The 13,546-nt window shown below is 36.2% G+C and overlaps 1 protein-coding gene and 1 long non-coding RNA gene across 2 annotated transcripts in view; one reads left to right on the top strand and one right to left on the bottom strand.

The window, feature by feature from the left end:
- Positions 1–13,546, top strand: part of LOC128213274 (uncharacterized) — a 28,549-nt gene that overhangs the window by 826 nt on the left and 14,177 nt on the right. The gene's annotated exons all lie outside the window — the stretch shown is intronic.
- Positions 2,773–4,730, bottom strand: LOC128213255 (uncharacterized). The gene has a single exon (XM_052918842.1). The coding sequence runs from the start codon at positions 4,609–4,611 to the stop codon at positions 2,920–2,922; it is 1,692 nt and encodes a 563-aa protein (XP_052774802.1). The 5' UTR covers positions 4,612–4,730; the 3' UTR covers positions 2,773–2,919.

Here is a 13,546-nt window from a genome sequence, read left to right as displayed (position 1 = left end):
TTTGGGAGAGGCGTCGTATGGACGTCGTATAAAACACTTGCCTAAAATTGGAGACCGAGTTATTTATAAAAAAACAAACATCGTTCAATTAATCATAAATCGGTTTTGTCAAAGTTTTATGATGAAATGTTTTGAACCACAGCAAGAACTTAGTAAATAAAGGAACACAATTGTACTTTCGGATCACATTGAAATAACATACAAACAAGTTGATCAACATTTTTTACTAGTGTTAATATTTGTTTTAAAGCTCTGATATTTGCCTAAAGTTTTGCCCACAACAGGCGATGACAGACATTATGCGAATATAATTCATAAAAAGTTAAAGCCAAGACTTGATTCAATCATAAACAGATAAATGTATTCTTATTGTGCACCATTCCGTTCAACGTACTTTTCGTGTTTTTAGTGAAACAAGAGATATTTGTCAAACATTATGCCCCCACCCCTCGGCGCCATGTTGTCAGGATTATTTGGACAATTGAAAGAAATATTTATTGACCGAAATGATTTGTCGTTGACATTGGATCTTTGAGGCAGTTTTAAGATTGTGACCATTCAAAGTGTGAGGATAGTAGGTACAGTTTTTAATCATGCTCAGATGATGACTGATATTTGTAGATAAAAATGTATCATCTTAGCAGCAGGGAATTAGTAAATATTAAATGATGAATATGACTTATGACCTTGACCTTTTACTCAAGACCTCTAAAACCATAGGGTCATCAGCTGGTCACCCCCAAATAAAATGTCGAGTTTGAGGGCCCTGGGTGCAGGCATTGCCGAGTTATCACACAGACAAGCTTTTTGTGTTCAAGGTCACTTTGACCTTGAACTTTGACCCGCTGCCCCCTTAAATCAAAAGGGGTATTTTACTGGTCGGGCCCAATTCCCAAGTCAAGTTGAGGGCCATAAGTGCAGGCATTGTCGAATTTTCACTCGAATTACCTTTTCACATTCAAGGTCAACGTGACCTTTGGCCCGATGACCCCTCAAATCAATAGGGGCCATCTACTGTACAGGCCCTTCCTTCATGTAAAGTTTGATGACCATAGATCCAGGAATTTTTGAGTATGCGTTCAAGGAAACTGTGACCTTGACCTTTGACCCCTAAAATCATTAGGGGTTATCTACTGGTCAGGCCAAAACTCCTAGTCAAGTTGGAGGGCCATGGGTGCAGACATTGTCGAGTAATCACTCGGACAACCTTTAAGTGTTCAAGGTCACTGTTATTTTGATCAGACGACTCCTTAAAACAATAGGCGCCATCTACTGGTGAGGCCCAATCTCCATGTCATGTTTGATGACCATAGGTCTAGGCGTTTTTGAGTTATCACTCGGAGCTTTGGTTACCTTTTACCATTAAAGGTCACTGTGACCTTGATCTTTGACCCGATGATCCTTAAATCAAGAGTGGTCATCTACGGGCAATGCCCAACCTTTGTGTCAAGTTTGATGACCATACGTCAAAGAATTGTCAAGTTATCACTCGGACAAGCTTTGGTCGACTGACGGACCGACCGACCTGCCGACCGACAAAAAGCAATTTAGTAGTGTGCAACCTATACATAGAGGACACTTGTTTGTTTCAGTTTATGATCGTAATTTATTTCCTTAAGTGAGCATCAAAAAATATAATTCACGAGTGGCGTAGCTACGAGTTAAATATTCACTTTTGGTGTTCACGAAGTGAAATAAATTGCGATCATTCACTGAAACATTTCTTTCTTTATTATATGCATAAAAGTAGTATTTTAAGACATTTAACTGCATTTAAATTGAAAAACGCGCCATTCTGTGGGTGCACGTAGCGTCATTTTGGATAGTGATATATCATTTTGATTTCACTGATAAATCTTTTAAAACCACCGAAAAGTATAAAAATAATAATGATACTGTTAAATACTGTTTAATAATTATGCAACTGTAATAATACTTATTTTATACTGATCAAATGAAAGATAACAAACAACTTCAGATTATTGTTATATTTATATATTTATCACGTCGTTCAACCAATCATATATTCACCACTATAAATTCTTTGGGCCCTGTCATGCTTTGCTTAATTGGTCTTTCTCGTTCTGTTCTGATATGGTCGGTTTCTCACATAGATGCTAGTTAAATAATGGTACATTTTGTCTTCATGTCAGCCGCTCGGCATATGGGCAATGAAGCGGGAGTGAAAATGTGCAGCAATCAATATGTCTTAGGAGTCAAGCTGCCCTTTATTGAGAGGGATGTCACTATAATTATGTTTTCAGACTGGTCTTCTTGCGGTGTAGGTGAGCCTTGTTAAATAATTTTTTTAACTGTTAAACAATTTATTAGCTCTAGAAATCTCGTGCCCACATACCTTTCATGGAACTAGACCTGTAAGATATTTATACGTAATTTATACAAAATTCTAGTATGCGTCAAGGTCAAAGGTTTTAAAGGAAGTCATAAGGAAGTATGAATGCTGAAGATCACATTTTGTTTCCTACTTTGATGATGTAGATTTTAGGACAGGGGTTAGGTCCTTAACCATGCTTATTGTTAGAGACCCCCCCCCCCTTACAAACATTATCTACTAGTGTTAAAATGGGATGTTTGCATATCAGCAAATAAGTTTACGTTCACGAGAAAGACACCCTTACTAAAGGCCAAACTGTTGTGTTCCTATGATTATAATCCTAGTTTCTGATGCACTTTGACATCAAGGGAAAGGTAGTTATAAGTCATTCTATAAATACCAAACAAATAAAACATGTGTAGATAATTTATTTATAATGTAAGATAATGTATAAACATAACATTATAAACAGAGCATTTAAAATGTAATGCCCATATCGCAAGACTTAGATGAGACATGAAAATAATTTCAAAATTGACTTTCTTTTTCATAACCATGGCAACGCAATTTGCAGCAACCTGCATCTATATAGAACTGTCATCCAAATTAGCAAATAATAAATGATGTGCACACAAGGATCCGTTCAAAAATAGTTCTGCTATATGTTTGTAATGCCAATATCCGTTAGACATTGTTTCTAGGTTATGGTTTGATTCTATGTATCGCACATCATTCTGTTTATTTTCTGCGTCCACCATTAAATCGAACCAATTTGTGGCAGAAAAGTTTGTATGTACGAGGTTCCTGGAGGTTGACTGGTATGTAAGGCGTGTTAATTCATAAGCCAAACGCACATCAGATGGAACGTTATCAACGCACTTATCTTTCACATTGTGGTCGTCCATTGTAAACATATCTTCGAGAGGCTCGGCTTCAAGATGCATCTCTTCTGAATGTTGACATTGCGCGCGTTTTCTTTCTTTTGCATTTTCAGAAAATTCATCGAGCATTTTCTTCTTGCTTCTCCTTGTCCGTTTCCTTCGCTTCTTTTTTGATCCACTTTTGTAGACACTTTCACATACATTAGTGTCCATATCATTGTAAGCGTCCCCACCTTCGACACACAACTTGACTGCCTTTGGTTTCATTGATGTACATCCATTCAATGGATTACTTCTACTTTCGCCACCCACTTTGACTGTCTTTGGTTTCATTGATGTAGATCCATTAGATGGCTTACTACCACTTCCGCCACCCACTTGGACTGCCTTTGGTTTCATTGATGCAGATCTATTAGATGGCTTACTACCACTTCCGCCACCCACTTGAACTGCCTTTGGTTTCATTGATGTAGTACCATTAGATGGCTTACTACCACTTCCGCCAGCGACTTTGGCTGCCTTCGGTTTCATTGATGTGCAACCAGTAGATGGCTTACTTCCACTACCGCCGCCAACTTTGACTATCTTTGGTTCCATTGATGTACACCCATTAGATGGCTTACTTCCACTTCCGCCATCCACTTTGACTGTCTTTGGTTTCATAGATGTAATACCATAAGATGGCTTACTACCACTTTCGCCAGCGACTTTTGCTATCTTTGGTTTCATTGATGTAGTACCATTAGATGGCTTATTACCACTTCGGCCACCCACTTTGATTGTCTCTGGTTTCATTGATGTACCTCCATTAGATGGCTTACTACCACTTCCGCCACCCACTTTGAGTGTCTTTGGCTGCGTAAATTTACAGGCAGACGAGCCTGTGTCATTTGCTTGTTTCGTTTTACTGTCAGGTTGATTTGTTTTCTTACAGTTAGAGTCGGTTGATATCGTTATGTCCGAGGTAAATTGCTGTGTAGATTTCCCTGCTTTCTTTGATCGTCTGGTTTTAGTTTGTTTCACTGTCACTTGTGGTACCATTCTGTGCGTTATTCCTCCTGGGTCACCACCATTTCGAATGGTTATACTTTTTCCACCGTACCTATTGGACATTTTCCCTGGCAAAATCGCTTCTATGACTTTCACACGTATTTCTTTTAATTTACCAAGAAGTTCAAGCTGTCGGAACACCCAAAGTCTACGATTGTCACTTGTGTACCATTTCTCGCGAATCTTTGACACTTCAATTGGCTTTACAGCTGACGCAAAACAACGTCCGGCGTAAATATCATCCACTAGCTCTCCAATCAACGTTCCGTCCGTAAACGTATTTGAAATTGAACACTGAGAGAAGCGAATTTTTGACGGTCGTAACATAATTCCACAAGACCCCATTTTGTCTTATTTCTTGATAATTAGTTTCCGCAACACTATTCAGATTAATATATGTCTCTTATATGAACGCTACAGTTAGTCATGCAATGTTCTCTAAATGTTAGACACTCTGTGCATGAAAGTACAAAGGAATATGGTTGACGAAAGAAAATTGTTTGTATTTAATCTTTAAAATGCGTATTTTCCGAAAATATATTTCAGAAAATGCTATCTTTACTTTTACTTTCGTTTTACACTTCGTGTCCTAGTATTGGATAACAAAAATAGCTGGAATGATAATGAGTGTGGGAAACCAGGCTATGTACACTGCTTAAAATAAATAACAAGAAATGCATAAAATAACTTGATGAACCGATCGTTTTAATTAGACTTACTACGTTAGTTGCTGCAGGTTTTATATGCACTTTAATTGGATCGTTGTCATTAAAGATTTATTAATTTATGTGAATTATTTATACAACTATGAAATGCACTTACAGTGACATATTTGCTGTTTAACGCAGTTATCAGTTATCGTGTTTTAATATAATACCATTGATGTCATATTGCAATTAGATATACATTTATTGTTTTATGTAAAGCATTTGAACGTGGGTGGACTTTTAAAAATACGTTCAGCATATTCATTTAAGATAAGAAAATACGCATGCTTTTTTTCTGAAACGTCTTAAAATAGAACAATAATCATGATAAGAAAGATGGTTTCATATAGTGTAAGAAATGGTCACTATGTAGTTCATGTATTTTTGGAAATTGACTATCCCAACGTTGTCTATTTCTTCGGACCATGGGTTAAGCGTAAAACCATTTTAATATTCATGAAGACATATTTTGTATCCTGTTGACTATAGTATTTAATACAGAAGAAGAATGTTGTTTTTATAAATAACATTTTAACAAAACGTTATTACTTATTTGAAACGGATGTAAACTCCATCAATCCTTTTTGTTTCATTTTTGTTTTCTTTCGTTTAATTTAATACAATATTTGAAAGTTTAATTCGATTGACCTGTCAATCAAGGCGTTATAAATTATTAAAATGTATATGTTATTGTTCTTATATGGCCGGCTGATAACCCAGCAGCGTGATTATGATACTAAATGGTACCTATAGTCCACTGGCACCGGATTTTCAAGCTCGATTATTTAAAAAAAATCTTATAATTCCAAACTAAAACTTATAATACCAAATGTGATTTTTTTAATAAATATATGCTTTTTGTACCGTATACATACATATGTATGGACACGGGAGTAAAGATGTTCATCAATTTCAAGGTGTCTCATAAGTCAAGTGGACTGGCCCTTGATTGAGAACGGTGACACTAAAATTAACAAACACTTCACTCACTCACTCGCTCGCTCGCTCGACCGCCCGCCCGCCCGCCCGCTCACTCACTCACTCAATCACTCACAAACGGAGCAAAATCTATAATCATGAGCGCCATGGACTTGAGATGGTAGTGAGCATATCTTTTATGGCAAGATAAACATTAGAGCATATATATTTGCTGGTCCTCCGGGACCACTGATTGTGACATAATGATTTCTCAAAGTAGAATACCTCTCAAGGGGGCGTTGCCACTTGCCAGTGACGATTTTATTCTCAAAGCCGTTCAAATCAGGATATTAAGTAAGCATAAAACAATAACATACTGTTACTTGTTTTGTTTAATTTAACGTTAAAAATAATTTGCAGTTCTGTTATTAATGCTTTTCGGCAAAACAAAGCATTTTTTGATATGTTTTTCTAGCATTCATGAACAAAAGAGTTCTTATTAAAAGATCTTATGCCCACTTATAAATTTTTCAATGCCAATTTCAATGTCCATATATCTTATGTAATATAACACACGTGAAAGTTTGTTTTAACCGAGAATCCTTTGATGTATATATTGCTTAAGAGGGATTAGGTATGAAACCCACTCAGATAAGTCTTGAAGTCCTGAAATTAAACCCCATTTATGTTTAATATGATGTTCCAAGTAATACATGCCAGTGTTATAAGATTATCTTGATAAAATATCGCTCTAATGTCTTCGAAAACATGCGTGTTTTTCATATTATCTATGCAAAAGCTGCTATTTAGATGGACACATTTATTTGAACTACGTATTTGACAATTTTTGTTTTCTTCTTGAAGCTAGATTTGTTTTCATATAAATTGGTTTATTGGTTTATTTTGGAAAACATATACAGTAGGCATAAGCCCATTAGTACATATATGACTTTATGCATTTTCGAATAATGTTAACATCAATGGAAGAACATCTGGACTCATTGCCCATCTTTGATAGATAATGTCACAACTCGAGACAAAATCCACATTGTAAGTGTCATAGCAACAGCAATTAATGCAGTGTAACTTTAGAGCTCTTCTTTATGCGGTCAGAAGTTGGTTACAGAACACCGATAAGTTTAGTGCCTGCTGAAATGCATAATGAACAGAAATTAAATGTCACAAACCGAGACAAAATCCATCTTGTTAATGCATTGAACGACAATTAATGTAAGGGAACTGTAGAACTCAGCGCCATACAGTCTGTAGTTGGTTATATAGAGACCAACAAATCAGGATTAAATGCTCTAAGCCATGCAGTTAGTATTCAGTAGTAAATATAGGATGAAATTGAACCATTTGGTATTGCAGTTCATAATTTGATATGTTCATTTCCTTCCATGGCTCGTATGGAATGTGACAATTTATTGCTTATATTTTGTCTATTCTACTTATTTGTAAAGGTATATTATACTTATATTTATATGAAAATGTACAGAAACAAGCTTTTCAGCCAAAGGTTTAAATATAAACCCCGTTTAATGGCGCAGGGTAAACGCCAAAGACAAAGAACCTAAAACAAATCAGCACAAGCAAGAAAGACGAAACAACAGCACAATACTCCACAAACAACGCATTACATATATACTATATAAAAACTAGGTGTGTTAATCAAGGATTGTTAGGTACCGCCTTGGAACTGTCAGTATAATAAATTGACTAGTTTGCGTGCACAACCTCACTCTTATCCAAACAATCCTAAATATAGTAGAAACGCAAAAGGTAAATAGATATATAGAAAACCTTTTAATATATGTCCCAAAAATACATCTAAATTTGAACTTTCGAAGTCTTTATTCTAGTGTGTGTATACCACGTGATAAATTACGTCGTATATGCTACGTCGGAAGGCAAAAGTTTGCTTAAAATAAAGACTTAAATCAAAGATAACTTTTCATTTACAACACCATATTAAATGAAACAAAGGGCAGTCTATGCCACTTAAAGAGTCCCGCATTTGTATTATTTGCGAAATTTTATGAGGTCCTTAGTTTCCTCAAACACTTCGACAAACCTGTTTCCAAAATAATGTTTTGACAGTGCTCTGTCAGACGGCCGTATTGTGAAAAGGTTTGTCGAAGTGTTTTAAGAAACTAAACTCGCAATCAAATTGTGGTAAAAGACCGAAGGTGGGGCTCAATCAGCGGCGTAGACTGCGCTATGTTTCATTTAAAATGGTGAAGAAATAGTGAAGTAATCTTTGTTTAAAGTTTTTTTTTCAAATCAAAATATTGGCTTCCGACGTAGCATTTATGACGCAATTTATCATGTGGTATACACACACAGTATCCCAGAGCGATTTTCTGTCTAGCAGATCACATTGCTGAATTTTTACATGATAACTTTTGTTTTCTATTAGTTATGATGTTATCCTGTAATAATTTTCACTTGCCAATGATCTGAAAGAATATGCCTTTACAACATTGAATATTGAGCGTATAGTGACTAGTGATGCAGTGTAGCCCGATTGTCTGTTCTGTTTATTGATATATTGAGCCTATAGTGACTAGTGATGCAGTGTAGCCCGATTGTCTGTTCTGTTTATTCAAATATTGAGCCTATAGTGACTAGTGATGCAGTGTAGCCCGATTGTCTGTTCTGTTTATTGATATATTGAGCCTATAGTGACTAGTGATGTAGTGTAGCCCGATTGTCTGTTCTGTTTATTCAAATATTGAGCCTATAGTGACTAGTGATGCAGTGTAGCTCGATTATCTGTTCTGTTTATTCAAATATTGAGCCAATAGTGACTAGTGATGTAGTGTAGCTCGATTGTCTGTTCTGTTTATTCAAATATTGAGCCTATAGTGACTAGTGATGCAGTGTAGCTCGATTGCCTGTTCTGTTTATTCAAATATTGAGCCTATAGTGACTAGTGATGTAGTGTAGCTCGATTGTCTGTTCTGTTTATTCAAATATTGAGCCTATAGTGACTAGTGATGCAGTGTAGCTCGATTGTCTGTTCTGTTTATTCAAATATTGAGCCTATAGTGACTAGTGATGTAGTGTAGCCCGTTTGTCTGTTCTGTTTATTCAAATATTGAGCCTATAGTGACTAGTGATGTAGTGTAGCTCGATTGTCTGTTCTGTTTATTCATATATTGAGCCTATAGTGACTAGTGATGTAGTGTAGCTCGATTGTCTGTTCTGTTTATTCATATATTGAGCCTATAGTGACTAGTGATGCAGTGTAGCTCGATTGTCTTTTCTGTTTATTCATATATTGAGCCTATAGTGACTAGTGATGCAGTGTAGCTCGATTGTCTGTTCTGTTTATTCAAATATTGAGCCTATAGTGACTAGTGATGCAGTGTAGCTCGATTGTCTGTTCTGTTTATTCAAATATTGAGCCTATAGTGACTAGTGATGTAGTGTAGCTCGATTATCTGTTCTGTTTATTGATATATTGAGCCTATAGTGACTAGTGATGCAGTGTAGCTCGATTGCCTGTTCTGTTTATTCAAATATTGAGCCTATAGTGACTAGTGATGCAGTGTAGCTCGATTGTCTTTTCTGTTTATTCAAATATTGAGCCTATAGTGACTAGTGATGTAGTGTAGCTCGATTGTCTGTTCTGTTTATTCAAATATTGAGCCTATAGTGACTAGTGATGTAGTGTAGCTCGATTATCTGTTCTGTTTATTCAAATATTGAGCCTATAGTGACTAGTGATGTAGTGTAGCTCGATTATCTGTTCTGTTTATTCATATATTGAGCCTATAGTGACTAGTGATGTAGTGTAGCTCGATTGTCTGTTCTGTTTATTCAAATATTGAGCCTATAGTGACTAGTGATGTAGTGTAGCTCGATTATCTGTTCTGTTTATTCATATATTGAGCCTATAGTGACTAGTGATGTAGTGTAGCTCGATTGTCTGTTCTGTTTATTCAAATATTGAGCCTATAGTGACTAGTGATGCAGTGTAGTTCGATTGTCTGTTCTGTTTATTCAAATATTGAGCCTATAGTGACTAGTGATGCAGTGTAGCTCGATTGTCTGTTCTGTTTATTCATATATTGAGCCTATAGTGACTAGTGATGTAGTGTAGCTCGATTGTCTGTTCTGTTTATTCATATATTGAGCCTATAGTGACTAGTGATGTAGTGTAGCTCGATTGTCTTTTCTGTTTATTCAAATATTGAGCCTATAGTGACTAGTGATGTAGTGTAGCTCGATTGTCTGTTCTGTTTATTCAAATATTGAGCCTATAGTGACTAGTGATGCAGTGTAGCTCGATTGTCTGTTCTGTTTATTCATATATTGAGCCTATAGTGACTAGTGATGTAGTGTAGCCTCGATTGTCTGTTCTGTTTATTCATATATTGAGCCTATAGTGACTAGTGATGTAGTGTAGCTCGATTGTCTGTTCTGTTTATTCATATATTGAGCCTATAGTGACTAGTGATGTAGTGTAGCTCGATTGTCTGTTCTGTTTATTCAAATATTGAGCCTATAGTGACTAGTGATGTAGTGTAGCCCGATTATCTGTTCTGTTTATTTAAATATTGAGTCTATAGTGACTAGTGATGCAGTGTAGCCCGATTATCTGTTCTGTTTATTTAAATATTGAGCCTATAGTGACTAGTGATGCAGTGTAGCTCGATTGTCTGTTCTGTTTATTCAAATATTGAGCCTATAGTGACTAGTGATGCAGTGTAGCTCGATTATCTGTTCTGTTTATTCAAATATTGAGCCTATAGTGACTAGTGATGCAGTGTAGCTCGATTGTCTGTTCTGTTTATTCAAATATTGAGCCTATAGTGACTAGTGATGCAGTGTAGTTCGATTGTCTGTTCTGTTTATTCAAATATTGAGCCTATAGTGACTAGTGATGCTGTGTAGCCCGATTGTCTGTTCTGTTTATTCAAATATTGAGCCTATAGTGACTAGTGATGCTGTGTAGCCCGATTGTCTGTTCTGTTTATTCAAATATTGAGCCTATAGTGACTAGTGATGCTGTGTAGCTCGATTGTCTTTTCTGTTTATTCAAATATTGAGCCTAAAGTGACTAGTGATGCTGTGTAGCCCGATTGTCTGTTCTGTTTATTCAAATATTGAGCCTATAGTGACTAGTGATGTAGTGTAGCTCGATTGTCTGTTCTGTTTATTCAAATATTGAGCCTATAGTGACTAGTGATGCAGTGTAGCTCGATTGTCTGTTCTGTTTATTCAAATATTGAGCTTATAGTGACTAGTAATGCAGTGTAGCTCGATTGTCTGTTCTGTTTATTCAAATATTGAGCCTATAGTGACTAGTAATGCAGTGTAGCTCGATTGTCTGTTCTGTTTATTCAAATATTGAGCTTATAGTGACTAGTGATGCAGTGTAGCTCGATTGTCTGTTCTGTTTATTCAAATATTGAGCCTATAGTGACTAGTAATGCAGTGTAGCTCGATTGTCTGTTCTGTTTATTCAAATATTGAGCCTATAGTGACTAGTGATGTAGTGTAGCTCGATTGTCTGTTCTGTTTATTCAAATATTGAGCCTATAGTGACTAGTGATGCAGTGTAGCTCGATTGTCTGTTCTGTTTATTCAAATATTGAGCTTATAGTGACTAGTGATGCAGTGTAGCTCGATTGTCTGTTCTGTTTATTCAAATATTGAGCCTATAGTGACTAGTAATGCAGTGTAGCTCGATTGTCTGTTCTGTTTATTCAAATATTGAGCTTATAGTGACTAGTGATGCAGTGTAGCTCGATTGTCTGTTCTGTTTATTCAAATATTGAGCCTATAGTGACTAGTGATGTAGTGTAGCCCGATTGTCTGTTCTGTTTATTCATATATTGAGCCTATAGTGACTAGTTATGTAGTGTAGCTCGATTGTCTGTTCTGTTTATTCAAATATTGAGCCTATAGTGACTAGTGATGCAGTGTAGCTCGATTGTCTGTTCTGTTTATTCAAATATTGAGCCTATAGTGACTAGTGATGCAGTGTAGCTCGATTGTCTGTTCTGTTTATTCAAATATTGAGCCTATAGTGACTAGTGATGCAGTGTAGCTCGATTATCTGTTCTGTTTATTCAAATATTGAGTCTATAGTGACTAGTGATGCTGTGCAGCTCGATTGTCTGTTCTGTTTATTCAAATATTGAGCCTATAGTGACTAGTGATGTAGTGTAGCTCGATTGTCTGTTCTGTTTATTCAAATATTCTGCCTATAGTGACTAGTGATGCAGTGTAGCTCGATTGTCTGTTCTGTTTATTCAAATATTGAGCCTATAGTGACTAGTGATGCAGTGTAGCTCGATTGTCTGTTCTGTTTATTCAAATATTGAGCCTATAGTGACTAGTGATGCAGTGTAGCTCGATTGTCTGTTCTGTTTATTCAAATATTGAGCCTATAGTGACTAGTGATGTAGTGTAGCTCGATTGTCTGTTCTGTTTATTCATATATTGAGCCTATAGTGACTAGTGATGTAGTGTAGCTCGATTGTCTGTTCTGTTTATTCAAATATTGAGCTTATAGTGACTAGTGATGCAGTGTAGTTCGATTGTCTTTTCTGTTTATTCAAATATTGAGCCTATAGTGACTAGTGATGCAGTGTAGCTCGATTATCTGTTCTGTTTATTCAAATATTGAGCCTATAGTGACTAGTGATGCAGTGTAGCTCGATTGTCTGTTCTGTTTATTCATATATTGAGCCTATAGTGACTAGTGATGTAGTGTAGCTCGATTATCTGTTCTGTTTATTCAAGTATTGAGCCTATAGTGACTAGTGATGCAGTGTAGCTCGATTATCTGTTCTGTTTATTCAAATATTGAGCCTATAGTGACTAGTGATGTAGTGTAGCTCGATTGCCTGTTCTGTTTATTCAAATATTGAGCCTATAGTGACTAGTGATGCAGTGTAGCTCGATTATCTGTTCTGTTTATTCATATATTGAGCCTATAGTGACTAGTGATGTAGTGTAGCTCGATTGCCTGTTCTGTTTATTCAAATATTGAGCCTATAGTGACTAGTGATGCAGTGTAGCTCGATTATCTGTTCTGTTTATTCATATATTGAGCCTATAGTGACTAGTGATGCAGTGTAGCTCGATTTTCTGTTCTGTTTATTCAAATATTGAGCCTATAGTGACTAGTGATGTAGTGTAGCTCGATTGTCTGTTCTGTTTATTCATATATTGAGCCTATAGTGACTAGTAAGGTAGTGTAGCTCGATTGCCTGTTCTGTTTATTCAAATATTGAGCCTATAGTGACTAGTGATGCAGTGTAGCTCGATTGTCTGTTCTGTTTATTCAAATATTGAGCCTATAGTGACTAGTGATGCAGTGTAGCTCGATTGTCTGTTCTGTTTATTCAAATATTGAGCCTATAGTGACTAGTGATGTAGTGTAGCTCGATTGTCTGTTCTGTTTATTCATATATTGAGCCTATAGTGACTAGTGATGTAGTGTAGCTCGATTATCTGTTCTGTTTATTGATATATTGAGCCTATAGTGACTAGTGATGCAGTGTAGCTCGATTATCTGTTCTGTTTATTCAAATATTGAGCCTATAGTGACTAGTGATGTAGTGTAGCTCGATTGTCTGTTCTGTTTATTCAAATATTGAGCCTATAGTGACTAGTGATGTAGTGTAGCTCGATTA

Source organism: Mya arenaria, chromosome 2, assembly GCF_026914265.1.
Source record: "Mya arenaria isolate MELC-2E11 chromosome 2, ASM2691426v1".
In the NCBI taxonomy this organism is placed as follows: domain Eukaryota; kingdom Metazoa; phylum Mollusca; class Bivalvia; order Myida; family Myidae; genus Mya; species Mya arenaria.
Note: the sequence above shows the minus strand (reverse complement) of the source record. Positions and strands in the feature narration are given on the sequence as shown.

Coding starts and splice junctions, on each gene's coding strand:
- LOC128213255 (XM_052918842.1), bottom strand. CDS start 4,611: ATGGGGTCTTGTGGAATTATGTTACGACCGTCAAAAATTCGCTTCTCT.